Below are 19,344 nucleotides of genomic sequence, written 5' to 3'. Positions count from 1 at the left end.
GACTATTATCGATGAGCGAGTGCAATAATACAGTATTGCAAAAAATAAACAGTACTGAAACTGAGACACAGATGTCTCTTTGTGCGCGCTGTCACATTCAAATTAACTAGTATAAACCTGTCAAGTAATCCTTAAACAATTAGTTATTAAGGCCTAATTGTTAAAAATGGTGTTAAGTACAGAGGAGAAGCTGTTTCTTGTGGAGCATTATTTTCGCTCATACGAAATCGGCCGACGTATTAGTGCAAGCCTGCAATACGTGTGTGATCAATTCACACAACGGTTTATTAAACGTTCTCTAAGTAGTAATTTTCAACAACCTTCAAAATAACAGCAATACTTGGAGAACGTTTATTAAACCGTTGTGTGAATAGATCACACCCGTATTGCAGACTTGCACTATTCTTGCCTGCAAAGGTAAAACAGTATATGTGAAAAAAGTGAGTTTTGAGATAAATGACTTTTTGTTCTTTTGTTGTGCCGTTTTGTCATTTATAAAGTTAGACAAGTGAAATTTGGAATATAAAAAAAGCATGTTATTATAATACTTATTATAACAGCAAATATGTATAGTTTTTTCAAATGTGCTTGTAAAATGACATATACTGTTTTACCATTTTTCCAGTATACCCAAAGAGTATATAAAATACTTTATACATATATACCATCGGAGAAGATAAAAATTCCCATTGGTCATGCTATGGTAAAAGAGTATATGAAATGTTTATACTATTTTACCATTGTAATTGGGACACCGTTTTTATGAAATATGTTACCGTATAACAGCATATACCACATATTATCCTGTTTTACCAGTAGAGTTTCAAAAAATGGATATAACATAATACCAGGGATAAGCAGTGTATGATAATGTATACTATTCTGCCTTTGTAGAGTTTGTCGAATATACTGTTTTACCATAGCAGAGACGCAAGTACACGTACTCATATACTGTTTTACCAGTGTCACATTTTGAAAACTAAAAAAGATAGAAATAAACTAAAAATTGCATAAGAAAGAGCGGAAAAAATTACCCAGTTTTGGAGGCAAATTTAAAAATCGATTTTTTTCACATATACTGTTTTACCTTGGCAGACAAGTATTACGTCGGCAGATTCCGTATGAGCTAAAGTAATGCTCCACAAGAAACACTTTTTCCTTTGTACTTAACACCATTTTTAACAATTATGCCTTAATAATTAATTGTTTAAGGATTACTTGATACGTCTATACCTACTAGTTAATTTGAATATGACAGCGCGCACAAAGAGACATCTGTGTTGCAGTTTCAGTACTGTTTATTTTGGGCAATACTGTAGTTATATTGGTAATAGCCCAGTAAATGAACGGGAAATACGGCGATACCGTGTAATTTTCAGGGGCAACTCCGAATTGCATGAAAATTTGGATTTAGGTTCTACTTCAAAGTTGAAATTGTACCGTTGCGTTGGTTGCTTTTACTTGGGGAGTAACAGTCACCCCTTCTCGGGGGTGAAAGAACATACGTTCAAGATAAGACCGGAAATGGATAAATTAACTAATTTTAAGCAACTTTTTTTCTATAGAGTTCTTTATGTAAGTCAATACTTTTTGAGTTATATGCGATTGAAAATTTTTTGAAAAGAACAAAAAAACTACGTTTTCAAACGGTTTTTCGCAAATAACTCAAAAAGTAAATATCTGATCGAAAAAAATATCCTTAGGGAAAGTGTAGCTTATAAAAAACCGAAAAAAAATGGAGTATCAGTAAAATCTATCAATCGAATAGAAACAAAGTTGTAGCTCATGAAAAATACGTTTTTATTCGTCTAATTCCAAATTGAACATTTCAAGGTGAAATCACCGAAAAATTAAGCACTTTTAGGGAAAAACCCATTCAAACTTTTTAAAAGTGTTTATAAAAAGTTTTATTGTAATTGTTTATAAAAATTTCTATCATCAAAAATAAGCGAGTACGCTCAAAATAAAGATGGCCCTCTTTTTTTGGTAAAAAAATCATGAAAATCTCCCCGTGTTTAGCTCCTCAAATGAAATTAATCTCTACCGCTTTACAAACAATTTACTTACTTATCTATATTTTATATGATTTGTCAGTCTCACCGGTTTAAAGTGCTTATTTTTGAAAGGGTTATAGTTGAAAAAGCTTGAACGGGTCACTAATCACGAGTGTAGGCAAATTTTGAACAGCCATATCTTAACCAATTTTTGTTTTACGGAAAAACAAAATGAAACTAACATATTTACAATAGCAAAACCTACATTTGTTTACTCTTTAAGATTTTTCTTATCGCTAATAATTTTTAAGTTATTTTGAAAAAAGGAAATTTTTCAAAAATTTTTAGAAACATTTTTTTTTACTATAAAACCAAATTTTTTTCAAAAATAATAAGCACTTCAAACCAGTCAAACTTACAGATCATATAAACTATAAACAATACACATACAGTTAAAATAAATGGTAAAGCGGTAACGATTAATTTTTTTAGGGTGCTCAATAGAGGGAGGTTTTCACTATTTTTTTACCAAAAAAAGGGGCCAACTTTTTTTTCAGTGTAACTTGTTTATTTTTGACGCTAGAAACTTTTGTAAAAAACAAATACAGTGGAACCTCGATAACTCGGATTAATCGGGACCGCGGCCGATCCGGGTTATCGAAAATCTGGGTTAGCCGGAGAATATGGTAAAAATTAATAAAATACGGTATACTTGCAAATAAACTCCGTTAGAATTGAAATAACATGAAATATATATATAAATATGCACAGACCTACACATATAAATTACTAAAAACATGCAAACACAAACCTAAGCAAATGGAAGCGAACAATACAATACTGTATTCATACAGTCAAAATCGGAACGATGTTTTGTTATTATGTATTAAGAACAGTGAAAACTAAGACCATTGATTAAAAAAGAATTTTTTAAATAACTAGTCTTTCTTAAACAATGCTAACACAGTTGGCAATGAAATAAAAAATAAAGGAATACTATAGACAGGTGCCTGTTGTTTCTGCCGGCGTGTGCCATGAGTCATTTTTACTATCGCAGAGTTCAAATTACACAAATACACATTATCTCTCAAATATTATATTACATACATACATTTTTATTGTTGAAATATTTATCTGATAATTAACCATTTTGATGGAAAATAAGCCACAATTAAATTGAAAAAATAATTTTATTAACATTTCGACGCCCAGATCGGGTGTCGTTGTCAAAATACAAAATATGTACTGAAAATCAAAATGTTTATCTGATGAAAATTGGTCCGGGTTATCGGGGGCCGACTTATCGGGGTTCCACTGTATAATGCTTTTTTTCGATACTTTAAAAATGTTAATAAGCTTTTTCCGAAAAGTGCTTAAATTTTCGGTGATTTCGCGTTGAATTATTCGATTTGGAATTAGACGAATAAGAACGTATTTTTCATGAGCTACAACTTTGCTTTTACTCAATTTATATACTTTACTGATACACCATTTTTTCGTTTTTTTATAAGCTACACTTTTGCTAAGAATATTTTTTTCGATAAAATATTTACTTTTTGAGTTATTTGCGAAAAACGGCCTGGAAACGTAGTTTTTTTTGTCGAAAAATCAACATTTTCAATCGCGAATAAATCAAAAAGCATTGACTTTCGAGGATACAGTAGCGATCAACAGGTAGCAACAAACGCGTTCCAAGATTGCGGCTGTAATTTTGAATATTTTGACGAGATATTTGGCACACTTATTCGTAATATAATAAAGAATGGCGGTACAGAGCCCAATTTCAGAAATATGTTAGTATGTGGAAATTACTCTATAACTAATAGTATGGTATAGTTAGATCCAAATCCAGACATCCAAAGTGAAAGTTATCCTCCAACACCAAGTTATTCTATATGGTCCACATAATGTTCAGAAAAAAGTCACACCATTTTGAGCGTCGGGTTTGAGGGGTAGAGGGGGGAGAAATCTGCAAATTCGTAGTTTTTTACGTTTTTCGTCAATATTTCTAAAACTAAGCGGTTTAGCATGAACAACATTCTACACAAAATTGTTCTACATTAAATTTGAAATAAAAAAGGCCCTATGCATAACCCTTCTAAAATGAACGGTTCCAAAGTTACGAAGGTAGTATAGTATAATTGATCCAAAAAAAGGCCTAACCCAGACATCCAAAGTAAAAGTTTTCCTTCAACACCAAATTGTTCTTTATGGTCCACATATTGTTCAGTAAAAGGTTACACCATTTTGAGCGTCCGGTTTGGGGGGGGGGGGGGAGATGAGGGAGAAGTCGGGTAAATTAGTAGTTTTTTTACGTTTTTCGTCAATATTTCTAAAACTATGCTTTAGCGTAAGGAATGTTCTATAGAAAAATGTTCTACATAAAATTTAAAACAAAAAAGGTTCTATACATAATTGTTATAAAATCAACGGTTCCAGAGTTACGGAGGGTGAAAAGTGGAGGTTTTCGATACTTTTTATATTTACCGATTTCTCCCCCCAAACTTGACGCTCAAAATGGTGTGACTTTTTTCTGAACATTATGTGGACCATATAGAACAATTTGGTGTTGGAGGATAACTTTCACTTTGGATGTCTGGGTTTTTGGTATAGTTATATCATAAATATTGCCCAAAAATTATAAAAAGTATCGAAAACCTCGACTTTTCACCCTCCGTAACTCTGGAACCGTTGATTTTATAACAATTATGTATAGAACATTTTTTGTTTTAAATTTTATGTAGAACATTTTTGTATATAACATTGTTTACGATAAAGCATAGTTTTAGAAATATTGACGAAAAACTTAAAAAACTACTAATTTACCGGCTTCTCTCCCATCTCCCTCCCAAACCGGACGCTCAAAATGGTGTAACTTTTTAGTGAACAATATGTGGACCATATAGAACATTTTGGTGTTGGAGGAAAACTTTTACTTTGGATGTTTGGGTTAGGCCTTTTTTTGGACCAGTTATACTATACTACCTCCGTAACTTTGGAACCATTCAAATTTAGAAAGATTATGCATAGGGCCTTTTTTATTTCAAATTTATTGTAGAACAATTTTGTATAGAGGGTTGTTCATGCTAAACCGCATTAATTTAGAAATATTGGCGAAAAATTTAAAAAACTACGATTTTACCGATTTCTCCCCCCTCTCCCCCCCAAACCCGACGCTCAAAATGGTGTGACTTTTTTCTGGAGATTGTGTGGACCATATAGAACAATTTGGTGTTGAAGGATAACTTTCACTTTGGATGTCTGGGTTATGCCATCTTTTGGATCAACTATACTATACTATAAATAAAATATTGCAAAATGGAGCTTGTACCGCCATTAAAAAAGACAAAAAAAAATACACTTTCTTCAAATAAAATTTTTTATCCCGTGCCTAGATTTTGTGTCACATTGGAACTACTAAAAATCGATTTTTGATAACAAGAAATCGAACGTCACTGACGGCAACATTTCGCGCCTATGTGTATAAAAATTATTGTTTTTGATAGTATAAACGTCACTGTCAATGTCGAATTACCGACGCACTGTTGCCTCACTTTTGAAAGTTTGCAGAACTTTCGCAATCTTGGACCGCATTTGTTGCTACCTGTTGATCGCTACTATATCACCTTATGTAAAAAACTTTATAGAACGAAAGGTGCTTACAATCTGTTAATTTATCCATTCTTGGACTTATTTTAAACGGCACAAATTCAACTTTGAAGTGGAGGGTAAGTAGAACCTAAATCCAAATTTTCATGCAGTTCGGAGTTGCCCCCTGAAAATTACACTCCAAAACGGTCATTTATTGGGCTATAAGCTTTTTTATAAATTTGATAATGCTATTGTTTGTATACATTTTGTATAAGATTTAATTACCTGTCCAATTCATTTGAACCACGCCTATAATACAGTCCTAAAACTCTGAAATTATTAAAATAATTTCGCATATGTCCTAATTGTCCAGAATGATCTAAATGTATATTGTTGTCTTATCAACAAAGAACAGTTATAACCCATCCTGTCAATTTTGTAACAGCTGTTGTATGTCCCTAATAAAATGTATGCGAAATAGAAGGACTTAACGATCAAAAAATTTACTATCTCATTCTATTTCGCCTTTCACAGTTTAATAACACTAAAGACGGCAACTCACGGTACTGCGGTGTCTTCCGACAAGATCGTCGATGGCATCAATTCTGCAGTAATGCAGCAGATAGGCCAATCTCTCTGTGGTCAAACTGTACGACTTTGTTGAATGCACAGTCACACACGATCAAAATTTTTGCCAATTAGTCAAATTCGACAAAATTGAACGACACCGTATTACCGTGGGTGGTCGGCTTTACAGATCAATTCCATGGTGTAACGGTTGCATGTGTTTCAGTTTATGGGAGTGCTACTAACTGTACGTTATCGTAATCAGAAAGATCCTCGAGCTAATCCCAGTGCTTTTCTCTAGTGCAACAACTCAATGCAAATGGGTGGGTGTTTTGATTAATATTAACTAAGTAATTTATGTTTGGGGAGAATTCACAACTTATATTATACTGCTGTAATGTACCTTTTAATTCATTTAAAGTTTAACACTAAAACACAATTAATCTATAACATTTATTTATTTAACCGTACAAATTTATATTTCAGATTGCCTCCTAAAATCTAATTTATCTTTATATATAATCGAATCATTCTTTCAAACGCACCCAGAGCCCAGTAGAATTTTCTCGGCATCAGACACCCGTCTTCTCATTCTTCTTCTTCTTCTACGGCACTACAGCCCAAATTGAGCCTTGGCCTCCTTTATTTTTTGCCTCCACCCTTGCTTGTCTGTAGCTGCTCTTCCCCATACACGGACTCCTAAAAGTGCTTGTGCGTCGCTGCTTACTGTGTCTTCCCAGCGCTTTCTTGGCTTTCCAACCGGTCTCTTTCCCTGCATTCTAACATTCAGTGCTCTTTTTGGTAGCCTATCCTCTCCCATTCTTATCACATGTCCGGCCCATTGCAATCTTTGTATTCTAATGAAGTCTGACAGGGGTGCTTCCTTATAAAGTTGATAAAGTTCGTTGTTGTATCGACTTCTGAAGATTCCGTTTTCCCTCACAGGTCCTAGTATTCTCCTCAGTACTTTCCTTTCGAATGTGTCGAGTTTGTTTTTGGATGTTTCTTTCATGACCCAGGCTTCACTGCCATAGCATGTTATTGGTCGATTTAAAGTTTTATAGATTCTCATCTTTGTATTTCGGTGGATACTTTTAGACCGAAATATATGGGAGAGGGCAAAATAAGCTCTGTTTGCCTGCGTTATTCTCTTCCGTATTTCTCCATCTTCTGATCCGTCGGCATATAGGTATTTCTACTCCCAGGTATGTAAACTTTCCAACCGTTTCAATGTCATCTTCATGTATTATGTTTTGTGGGACTATATTTCTTCTCGTCTGAGTCATTATTTTTGTTTTTTTCTGTGTTAATTTCCAGACCTAGCATTTTTGATTGTGTTTTTAACTCTGCGTAAGTTTCCTGTGTTCCTGTTGATGTTCTACTCATAATATTAATATCATCGGCATAAGCGGCCAGTTGAACCGTTCGGTTGGTCAGTAGGTTTCCTCATCCAGTTTGCATTTGCCTAATCGCATACTCCAGTACCAGGTTGAACAGTGTTGAGGCCAGCCCATCTTCCTGCTTTAGTCCCTGCGAAATTTTGAAAAAATCTGTCCGGTGGTTTTGTATTCGTACACATGCCTGAGTTTCATCCATTGTGGCTTTAATGAGTCTTATTAGCTTGTGTGGTATTGCCAATTCAGCCAATATATAGTATAGTTTGTTCCTTATGACTGAGTCGTATGCCTGTTTGAAGTATACAAACACGTTGTGAACATCAATATCGTGTTCACATGATTTGCTCAAGATCTGTTTGACTGTAAATATTTGATCCAGTGTCGATCTTCCCCGTCGGAAGCCCGTCTGATACTCTCCAATAATATTTTCTGCTAGTGGTTGGAGCCGCTGGTTTATAATATACGTGAGGACTTTATATGCTGTACCGGGTGTCCCAATAAGAATGGCTCTCGGCCATATCTCAGGAACCGTTTATAGTAGAGCTTTGAAATAAAAAATTTTATAACAAAAGTTGCCTCAGGAAAAGCCTGGAAATTATTTTCATAATTGTGGGTCCACCGCTAGAGGGCGTAATTGAATATCAAAAATAAAAAAATCTAAATTTTACAAAATTTTCCTAATGAAGGGGCACTGGAAATCCGATTATTGTATTCTTCATCAAATTCTGCGCATATTTGATTTAACAAGTTTAAATCTACCTTTGCAAATAAGAGGTGGGGGTGAGTGGGAACCTTGTTATGAAAAAATGGCTGTAAGTCCGGTTCTGCTAAATCAAATTTTGAAAACTGGGTCTTGTTGAAGACAGATCTTTTTCTTCAATGTAAGCGTGATAATTTTGAACCATCCTAATAAGTAATAAGCCAGCTGGGAGGCGTTATTTAATTTTTTTCAGAAATCTAGTTTTCTTTGGAAAATATTAAATACAAGTATGCATTTTAAATCATACTTTATAAAATTAGATTAAATTAGCAATAGAATAGCGAAAACCGCATGTCGATACCTTTTTTCTATCTCAAGATATCTCGAGAAACGTGTAAATTTTATACATAACTGTTACTATCACCGGTAAACTAAGTTAATGAAAAGTAGTATGCTGTGGAAAAAAACAAAATAACATTTTCCAGATGTCAACGTATAAAAATATAATTAATTAAAACAACAATGTAAAGAGAAACAATACTATTAAAATTAAATGTAACACAGAACAAAAAGAACTACTTAGTGACGACCTAAATATTCAAATTGTTGCCCATCATACACTACTCTAGAATACATTATCCAGAGAATACTAAACGCCATTCAAAGCATATCGAGAGCAGAAATTGAGACTGCTGTTCAATCTACTCTTGAAAGAGTAAATGTTTGCAACGAAAATGATGGGCAAAAATTTGAACGTTTATGTCATCACTAAATAGTTGTTTTTATTTCTTTGTAATAGGGATTTTCAACGCTTCTCATTTGTTTCGAGCCTCTGTCATATGCCGTATAATCCTTGTATAATATTAATATACGAGATATGAACGAGGCTCGAAACAAATGAGAAGCGTTGAAAAGACCTAATATACGTTGACAGCTGGAAAATGTTTCTTTGTTGTTTCCATAGCACCCTACTTTTAATGAATTATTTCGTTTACCGGTGACAGTAACAGTTATGTTTTTAAATTTACACGTTTTGTAAGATATCTCGAGATAGAAAAAAGGTATTAACATGGGGTTTTCGCTATTCTGTTGCTAATTTTGTCTAATTTTGTAATATGGGATTAAAAATGCATGTTTGTATTTAATATTTTCCAAGGAACACTAGATTTCTGAAAAAAAATTAAATAACGCCTTATAGCTGGCATATTACTCAGTAAGTTAATTCGAAGTCATAACTTTTACATTGACGAAAAAGATCTGTCTTCAACAAGACCAAGTTTGCAAAATTTGATTAAGCAGAACCTGACTCACAGCCAGTTTTTCATAACAAGGTTCCCACTCACCCCCACCTCTTATTTCCAAACTTGTCAAATCAAATATACGTAGAATTTTATGAAGAATACGACGATCGGATTTCCAGTGCCCCTTCATTAGGAAAATTTTGTAAAATTTAGATTTTTTAATTTTTGATATTCAATTACGCCCTCTAGCGGTGGTCCCACAATTATGAAAATAATTTCCAGGCTTTTCCTGAGGCAACTTTTGTTATAAAATTTTTTATTTCAAAGCTCTACTATAAACGGTTCCTGAGATATGGCCGAGAGCCATTCTTATTGGGACACCCGGTACATAGTAGAGAGATTCCACGGTAGTTTTTGCACTGGAGTTTGTCTCCTTTTTTATAGATCGGGCATACTATACTTTTCTTCCAGTCGTCGGGTATTTTCTCTTCTTGCCATATGTCTTTGATGAGCGCGTGGATGTGACTTGCTAGGTGGTCGCCACCTACCTTATACAGTTCTGCTGGTATTTCGTCAACTCCCGAAGCTTTACTGTTTTTCTGGGCCTTAATAGCTTCTCGAGAACTTTCTCTATAGTTGGAGCTTCTACTCCATTATCTACTTCATTCTCTTCTACGTAGTTCATACCCATTTCACCTTCCATGTCTACTTGTGTTCCAAGTAGGGTCTGAAAATAATGCTTCCAGGTTTCTGTGACTTTCTGTTGGTCACTGATTATTTGCCCACTTTCATCTTTACATAGACTTGTTTGAGGTTTATACCCACTTCTTATCTTTTTAGGTATTCGTATGCTCCTCTAATTTCGTTGTTTTTGAAATTTTCTTCCATTTTTTCTATTTGTTTATTTTCATAGGCTCTCTTTTTCTTTCTACATATCTTGTCTGCTTTCCGTATTGCGACTTCAGATAATGTTCGTCTTCTCATTCTACCCCAGTCTATCTGTGAAACATCATGGATTCAGCGTACAAATCTTATACAGGTTTTCGAAGGATCTAAAGGTTTCTACATAATATTATCATGCACTCATCGTTTCCGGCACGTAGCGTAGTCTCCGAAAAACCTGATTTTACAAAAATGTGTCTGATACGATACGTTCCGGACAGTATGAATTGTTCATATTTAAAACCATTAAAATCAATATTTTTCGGAAACTAAACGCTACGTGCCGGAAACGATGAGTGCATGATAATATTATGTAGAAACCTTAAAAGGTATGAGGGATAACAAGATAAATCCTTGAAGGGGTACTGCTAATTTTGCTTTGTTTTTTAACCTTCATAAAAAGTGAAAAAAATCATTGTTTAAAAAACATTTTAGAGGAAAATGGTTTGAATAAATGGCTCATTTTGTACACTTTAACATGTTAGTGTAACTTTGTTACACTTTCTGTAAAATCTAATGAAAGTATCTATTGAAAATCATTTCATATAGTTATAAAAAAAACCTTTTGAAAGAGTTGTAAATTCTCCCTAGAATGTATAGAATGTTTTCTGTTTATTTATATCCTCATATTTTTGTGTCTGCATTTTAGACAGCAGGTATTAAGGTAAGCTATAAAATATCGCATGATTGTACAACTTGCATGACTATTTTTACTATTAACACGAAAAGGTATGAAATGTATGTACTTAGACTAGATGATTAAAGATTAGGTGCTTTATTTATTTCTATCAATTTGAATTTATCCTTTATAAAATTATTTTAGCACAGGCACAAATGAGTTAAAATATATTCCATTTTTTAATTCGACTATTTGCCCCTTTTGCCACTGTCGCGATTTTCTGCCGCAATTCTGCCCCAAAATAGGGATCTGAGTCAGAGTTCGCCCGCGATAGGTTCAGAAATTACTTAGTTACGTCTGCTGACCATCCTTTTAGGTGGGTTCCTGATATTTTCCGCGTTCCTTTATGGATATCTTTTCTCTGGAAGCTAATAGGTACTGATAACTTCATAATTATTTGCTGCGGCGAATTATGCAACCCTAAGTCCATTTTGACTGGTTTCAGTACGCATGGTAAACTATGTTTCCCAAATATTTTTACAAACGATTCTTCCTTTTAAGGAGAGAATTTAAGTATCTGGGAGCGATCATAACATCTGAAAATAACTATGAAAAGGACGTGACAGCCAGGATCATTGCAAGAAACAGGGCATATTACTCATTAAGGACCCTACTTAAATCAAAAATACTCTCAAGACCAGCAAAAATAAGAGTATATAAGACAATAATTCGTCCCACAATAACGTATGGAAGCGAAACATAGACTCTGAATCAGCGGGAAACAACAAAATTACTGGTACTTGAAACAAAGATACTGCGGACTATCTATGGGTCTTGCAGAGAAGAGACAACAGGAGAATGGAGAAGAAGACACAATGATGAACTCCAGACAATATACGGAGATAAAAACATAGTACGCTACATTAAAGCAAACAGAATACGATGGGCGGGTCACGCACTAAGATCAAGTGACGAAAGACTTCTAAACGCCACATTCTGGGAAAGGCCCGATGGAAAAAGGTCAGTTGGTCGCCCAAGAAAGAGATGGAAGGACGCAGTAGCCAGTGATCTACGCAAAATGGGAGTACAGCAATGGGAAATAGCTGCTCAGGACCGACAACAATGGAGGGAAATAGTAAACGCGGCCAAGACTCACATAGAGTTGTAGAGCCAAATGATGACGATGATGATTCTTCCTTTTCCCATCTTAGCACTAAAATCACCTCATGATATAGCACCATCGTGTCTTTTGATTTTATCACATACTTTTTGCAGTTCTCCAAGCCGTTCTGACGAATCCTAGACGAAGAAACGTACGTAAAAGCATGGTGGTGATCTCTGACACAAATTTAATTTTAAGCTGGATCTCATTACCTTAGTTTTAGTCACATTTTAAGTACTAGGAAGCAAAGATTAGTTGGATTTTACATATACAAATAGACGAGTTGTGGAATGCAATTTTAGATCCCCTATGTCTATCATTTATCGGTTGGTTAGCCTTGCAAATTGTAGAAGGCTCGGATTTTAGGTTGTTAACAGAATTTTGCTTCCTGACGTAAGAGATCTGTAGTGCTTCTACACTTTAGATTTCTTGTTGCTTAAAAGTAACTAATTGTGCTCTCGAACACAATGTTGCCAAGTTGAATGTTTGGTAATTTGATCTTACTACAGAGTATAATCCTATTGTAAATATAATTCAGGAAAATTCTAAGACTCTTTTCATACTAGGATACTGTATCCGAGATTATGTCTGCGAGATACATAATTTGCGATGGCAGCTGTATCGCATTCACAGGCATGCTCGTCAGTATGTAAACGGCGGCACCTTCATCTGCTTGGATTGGCGAATGGCTCACGGTGCTGTCTATGTGATGAGGAGGAGGAAACCTCATCACATGTTCTCTGGCATTGGCCTATCAGAGGTGGCAGATCCTAGAATCGGCCTTTATGCAACCTATCCAGGTGAGGGAGTCAGTCACCTTTGAAGAGACTTGTGGCTTTCTGTGAGGCTATAAGGTTGCTGAACGATTAGACGTTCGGGGTGGCATCAGGAGGAGCTCAGATTTGCAGACACTGCTGATTCTGACAGATATGGAAGCTTGGTGCAGCATGGGCACCAGAATCGCCGAAGAGAAGGTTCTTATGGATCTGGTTTGTAGAATAGTGGTGATAAAATGGACACGCCGCGCGCCGTAGGAGGTCTAAGTATATGAAGGGCTCATAAGTTGGCCTTGTCCCTACCATACCGTACCATGTAAACAGTAGCAGAGCAGTGCGGTTGTATTGTTATTTATATTGCATTAATCTGGCGATGCTGTATCCCATAGACAGGGATTTGGCCGTACCAAACAAATGAATTTGTCATTATCAAATACAGAACGCTCCATCATATCACCTTTTTTCTTTGGTTGCTCATTCACAACTGTTCGACAGAATATCGTGCGTCTATAGAATGTGGTGCAAAAGTATCCGTGTCTGAAAGCGTTCGTTTGACGTAATATTTCTTCTGCATCTGGCATACACATTCCATCGCTGGCGACAGTAAAGACCGAGATAAGGAATGTCGTGCATCCCGTGTGAAAAGCTCCATTTGAGTCTATGTAGTCCAGTATCTTCGTCTGAAACGGGTCTAATATTCTATCGAACAGTGTTGCTAAGTTGCATATTTAGTAATTAGATCTTACTCCAAAGAATAGTGCTATGCTAAATATAATTCAGGAAGTATATACAGTACAGTATGCTCATAAATGTTTTAACCTTTAGTTAGTAGGTCTCGCATGGACAAGACGCTACCGTAATTTGCACGATCCGGACGACCTGAGGGCAACAGCAGTTTTTCCAAGACACAACTTTACATATTGAATCTAGTCATTATTCCTACAATTTTAGTCATTCTTCTATAGCCATATATACCAAAGATTTATTTTCTTTTTCTTTTCTATATATGTGTATTTATAATTGTATGTAATATATTATATATTTATATTATGTGAAATCTCAGAAATTTTCTAGCGGTAGTGGAATTGAAAGGTACGAAGGGTAATGCGGGGTTTTCCTTTTTCTCTACAAACTAGTTTATGAATAATATAAGTGCGACAATATAATAAAATAACAAAAATTACATTCAGCTGTCAATCTGTCATTTAATCATAAAATTCTGTGAACGTAAGTCGAATTTTTCAATTGTTTTTACTGCCTTGACAAAAACATGAGGTTTTTCTGATTTTTTCCTCGTGATCTACTATGGGATCACAAGCACAAGAATTTTACTGTCATGATCACATGCTGTGATTTTTCTGACGGGTATTCTTAAGTTAAACTTGATTTCATGTAACCGAACCTGGCAGTCGTCCTAGGAACGCAACTGATAAATATTGGCAATATCATGTTAAAGTCATCTACTTTAAAACGCATATTATATCATCTAAATTGTCAATATTAATGAGTCGAATAAAATTAAATTATTATAAGAACTTTTTACCAAGCAACAAAAGTAAAATTAGTTTCATTGTTTTGTATTTTGATAACGATTTCCGAAGTGAAAATCGAAACTTCAAATAAACTTATTCCCATAATTTCAGAAAAATCAGTATTCAGTAAATTAGATAAGCAAGCAAAGAGACTAGGGCTAGAGATAAACCAGCAAAAAACGAAAAACATGACCACAGGGAAAGGACGACACAACTTGAAATATCTAATGACACAGAACTATAAATTTGAAACTGTATCCACCTTTAGCTACTTGGGAGTAACAATAGGGAAAACTGTAAAAGAGATAACAGAGGAAAGGATTGATGGGGTGGAAACAACGACGATTAACAAGAAAGAGGAAGATAGCCTTCTGAAATTTGAAAGAAAAATAATGAAAACGATACAGGGCCACAATGTAACAAGACAAGAAGAAAGAAGAATGAAAACAAACGCCGAAATGGAAAAAGAAAAAAAGGGAGAAAATTTAGTCAGATACATAAAATCTGTTCACTTAGAATGTATAGGATAATATACAGAGAAGCCCACACTCAGATATGTTAAGAAGAATAACTAACTAGACACCATTATGGCCTAGAAGAAGATGGCTAGATTATGTTGAAGAATATATAAGAGCAATGAATGTGAAAGACTGGAAAGTTCAGTGCAAGGACAGGAAGAAATGGAAAAGGGTCACGATAGCAGCAAAGACACACAGCAAGCTATAATTGACATAGAGGATTAATCTACCTCACCCAAGAACAGGATTTTGAATTCTACGGCGTTAGTTATAATATAGGAATTGTAATACTTAATGAAATTGTTATCAATATTATACTTAGGTATTATTTTCTTTTTCTTGGTGTTGATTATCCATTATGAGCGACGATTATCAATGCAGTACGAACTTTTTTCGTTGACGTTGTTCTAAACCACTTGTGCAAGTTGAAATCAAAATATTCTTGTTCTGGTACCTCTGCTGTTCTCAATGTTTCCTTGGATAATTTGCTGTAATAACCCATGCGTTTCTTCTTTCCACATAATTTGCCCAATTTGCCATTAATTCATCTGAGAATTTCCTTGAATTGCAACTAAATTCTTCTGTTTTTCAACATTCCAAATATCTTTCTTTACATTTAAAGTTCCTTGTTAGTCTAGTAAGATTTGTGGTGAATCTGGCAATTGAATTTTCTTACCTAGAGGCTAAAAATGCAGCGATAGTACATATACATTATGTCCCTGTAAGTTGTATCCATATGGAAAACATTTTTATTATTAATTTTACGAAAAAAAGTTATTCTTCATAAAAAGCTCTGCATGGTCCAAAACCTAAGATTTAACCATCAAATATAAAATTTTTTGAATATTATACGAGGTATGTCAAAAAGTTTGAATTTCACTCAAGAGTAAAGTAGCTTTATTTGTCACAATATCGAAAATTGCTATTATGAAAAGTTGTTTGGAATTAAAAACTATATTCTAGTATGCAGTTACATCCTTCTAATTGAAAAATTGTTTTTTTGAAAAATTATGAATAACTAACATTATTTTCAGTTATTTAAATTCAGATTATGTTTTTATTATTCAGATTATGTTTCTCTGTTATTATTAATTTTACGAAAAAAAGTGATTCTTAATAAAAAGTTCTGCATGGTCTAAAACCTAAAATACCTAAAATCTTTGTCAGATTTTATCAATTTTATACGAGGTATGTAAAAAAATATGAATTTCGCTCAAGAGTAAAATACGTTTATTTTTCACAATATCGAAAATTGTTATTATGAAAAGTCATTTAGAATTAAAAACTATGTTTCAGTATGTAATTACATCCTTCTAATTGAAATATTCTAAACTAAAAAGGTACTTTACTTTTTATCTAAATTTATATTTTTTGACATACATCGTATAAAATTGATAAAATTTGATATAAGATGGTTGTATTTTAGGTTTTAGACGATACACAACTATTTATTAAGAATCACTTTTTTTCGTAAAATTGATAATAAAAGAGTTAAGTATCAGAAATGAAATAACTGAAAATAACGTTACCTAGTTATCCATAATTTTTCAAAAACATTTTTTTTTCAATTAGAAGGATGTAATTGCATATTATAATATAGTTTTTAATTCCAAACAACTTCTCATAATAGCAGTTTTCAATATTGTGAAAAATAAAGCTACTTTACTCTTGAGAAATTTAAACTTTTTGACATACCTCGTATAAAAATCATAAAATTTGATATCTGATGGTTGAATTTTGGGTTTTGGACAATGCAGAACTTTTTATAAAGAATAACTTTTTTTCGTAAAATTAATAATAAAAAAGTTTTCCATATGGATATACAACTTACAGGGACATACTGAATATTTTTTACCTGTTTATTGTCATTATATAAAAATATGCTATAATCTGCTCGTCTTACATAATTTTAGCTGTTAAGTTTCTCTTTGTAGAGAAAAAGGAAGACTCGATGACCTATATGCCTTTAAAATCTTTACAAATTTCGGTAATGATAAATGGTTCAAACTACAGCAAAATAGCGAAATTGTGGAACAAATTCATTCAGTGTTTAAAGATCTCTAAATATTTATAAACGTCGTATTGACCTACTGTCGTTAACACTTTTCTTTAAGCTGTAGTATAATAATTATAACAATTTTTTCCATAATTTCGCTAGTTGCTGTATAATTTGTGTACATTGTTTCTATTTTGATACATTAGGCTAAAGCTTTTGCTATATATCTTTGTCTATATATTGCTACTACTATAAAACCCCATTGTGACTATATTATAATACCAAATCAGGATAGAAGCAAAAGTACTTGTTCTATAAGTCTACACAATCTTATTCGTTATTAATGATATATAGAACAGTTCATATATTTACTTCGTCTTTACCAGCAAGTTCTGTCTGATGAGCTAATAATAGCCAAGCACGTCTCACAGAATGGCAGGTAGGCGAAGTGTGAATATTCCTTTTTGTTTATTATTTACATATATGTAGATTTCAAACAGGATTATGGTTCAATTAATCGTCCAAACGTATGGAATGCAATGGTTGAGCGGGGCATACCTAAGAAACTAGCAGTGGTAATGCAAATGTGTGTAACTCCTTTAAGAACCATCAAATGTCTTCTGCGTAAATTTTGGACTTTGACAGGGAGATCTGATTTCCCCGTTATTGTTTAACCTGGCCTTTGAATATGTCATGCGAAAAATTTATTTCTAAAATCAATCCAGACATAGCTGTTCGGGGAGCAAAGATCTTTTTCGCCTTTGCCGATGACGTAGATGCAATAGCACAATCAACATTAGAAGTTAAAGATATTTTCTCGAGCTTTGAAGAATCTGCTTTAAATATCGGTCTAAAAGTAAATGAAGACAAAACAAAATAAATGGTCGTTTCAAAACTAACCTAATTTAAAAGTGCTTAAGAATTTAAATATTTATCTATGTATTTAAATATTTAAACAACAATCAATAATGACAACAAAGTAGAACGAGAAATTGAAACGCAAATAATGGTGGGAAACATCTTTCTTTGCAATGCAACATCTAATGTGGCCAAAACTTCTACGAGAATACTACCAGCAGTCACACATGGAAGCGAAACATGGACGCTAACGAAATAAGAAGTAAATAAATTGCTGGGGTGTAACAAGCAAAGAGTTAGATTTTCTCTTAGGAAAAGAAAATCTACTGATATATATGAAGACCAATAGATTAGCAGTGTGTTTTGGGAAAGACCAGATGGAAGAAGACCTGTAAGATGGCATAGGAAAAGATGAAAAGATGCAGTCAGAGAGGATCTGGATAAAATGGGAGTGAGACAATGGGAAATAGTGGCACAGGACCTCGATTTTTGATCCTTCGCTTCGTTATCGATCATTCTTTATCTGTACACTAAACAGATACGAAGCGAATACCTTAGATAACGAAGCGAAGGGTCAAAAATCGAGGTCCAGGACCAAAAAATATGGAAGGCAATAGTAAACGCGGCAAAGAATCATAAAGAGTTGTAACGCCATTGATGATGATGATGATTGAATAATAATCCGGAGTAACTTATACTCAATTTACTTTGCAGCGAATCTACCATTGTTTTATATTGCATTCATAACGAAAATGTACGTGTAGGGTAAATTGGTATGTTGTTACATAATATAATTTTTTATGTACGGTGGGTGATAGTATTGAGGCTTATATTTGTAAGTAAGATATCTCATTAAAAGACAGAGTAATTTTAAGGAATCTACACTTGCGAGGTATGTCCCAAAAGTATCGACGTTCGTTCATATCTTCATAATACTTGATTCTTCATCATTCCGCCTGTGGTATCCTCCAAAAAATTAAGTACTTAGATAATCCAAAAGATGCATGCTTTGGTATATTATTTTAATATAATTACCAACCAGTCGGTACATTTTGATTCAATTCATTCATTTTACAAGTCTCTCTGATGACGGGTAGACCCAGAAACACGTGTAAGAGAATGGTAAGAGACTCGAATTGAATCGAAACCCAACTGTCTATATTTATTTTAATCCAAAAGACTTACAACATATTCCCTTTGATACTTTTATTTATTTTCAAATTCAGTTTTTATAATGGTCTTCAGTACCATTATAAAAACGTATCTATACCATCGTATCTAGATCGTCAAAAAATTGCTTCTTGAGCGGTGCTTTCACTTTTGGAAACAAACTTTATGTTGGGACCATATGGGGACTGGCGTCTTTGGCTGAGCTTGTGTTTTTGACCAAAAGTGTTGCACAAGGCAATACCATAATGAGTAAATCGGCAGAATTTTTGAAACACAATAAT

General features: G+C 33.9%; 1 protein-coding gene across 3 annotated transcripts in view; it reads left to right on the top strand.

The window, feature by feature from the left end:
• Nucleotides 1-14,039, top strand: part of LOC114338069 (tetraspanin-31-A) — a 33,774-nt gene extending 19,735 nt beyond the window's left edge. The window contains exons 5-6 of one of the 3 annotated variants that reach the window (XM_050651118.1): nt 6,379-6,475; nt 13,815-14,039. In XM_050651118.1, the coding sequence (XP_050507075.1) occupies nt 6,379-6,453 (75 nt within the window). In that variant the 3' untranslated portion in view covers nt 6,454-6,475; nt 13,815-14,039. Of the gene's footprint in view, nt 1-6,378; nt 6,476-11,081; nt 11,203-13,814 lie in introns of those variants that run through there. The other 2 variants (XM_050651119.1, XM_050651117.1) reach the window with 2 other exon arrangements.
• The last annotated feature ends 5,305 nt before the right edge of the window (nt 14,040-19,344 follow it).

This window comes from Diabrotica virgifera, chromosome 5 (genome assembly GCF_917563875.1).
Source record: "Diabrotica virgifera virgifera chromosome 5, PGI_DIABVI_V3a".
NCBI classification, from domain to species: Eukaryota; Metazoa; Arthropoda; class Insecta; order Coleoptera; family Chrysomelidae; genus Diabrotica; species Diabrotica virgifera.
This window is presented reverse-complemented; position numbering and strand designations above follow the sequence as displayed.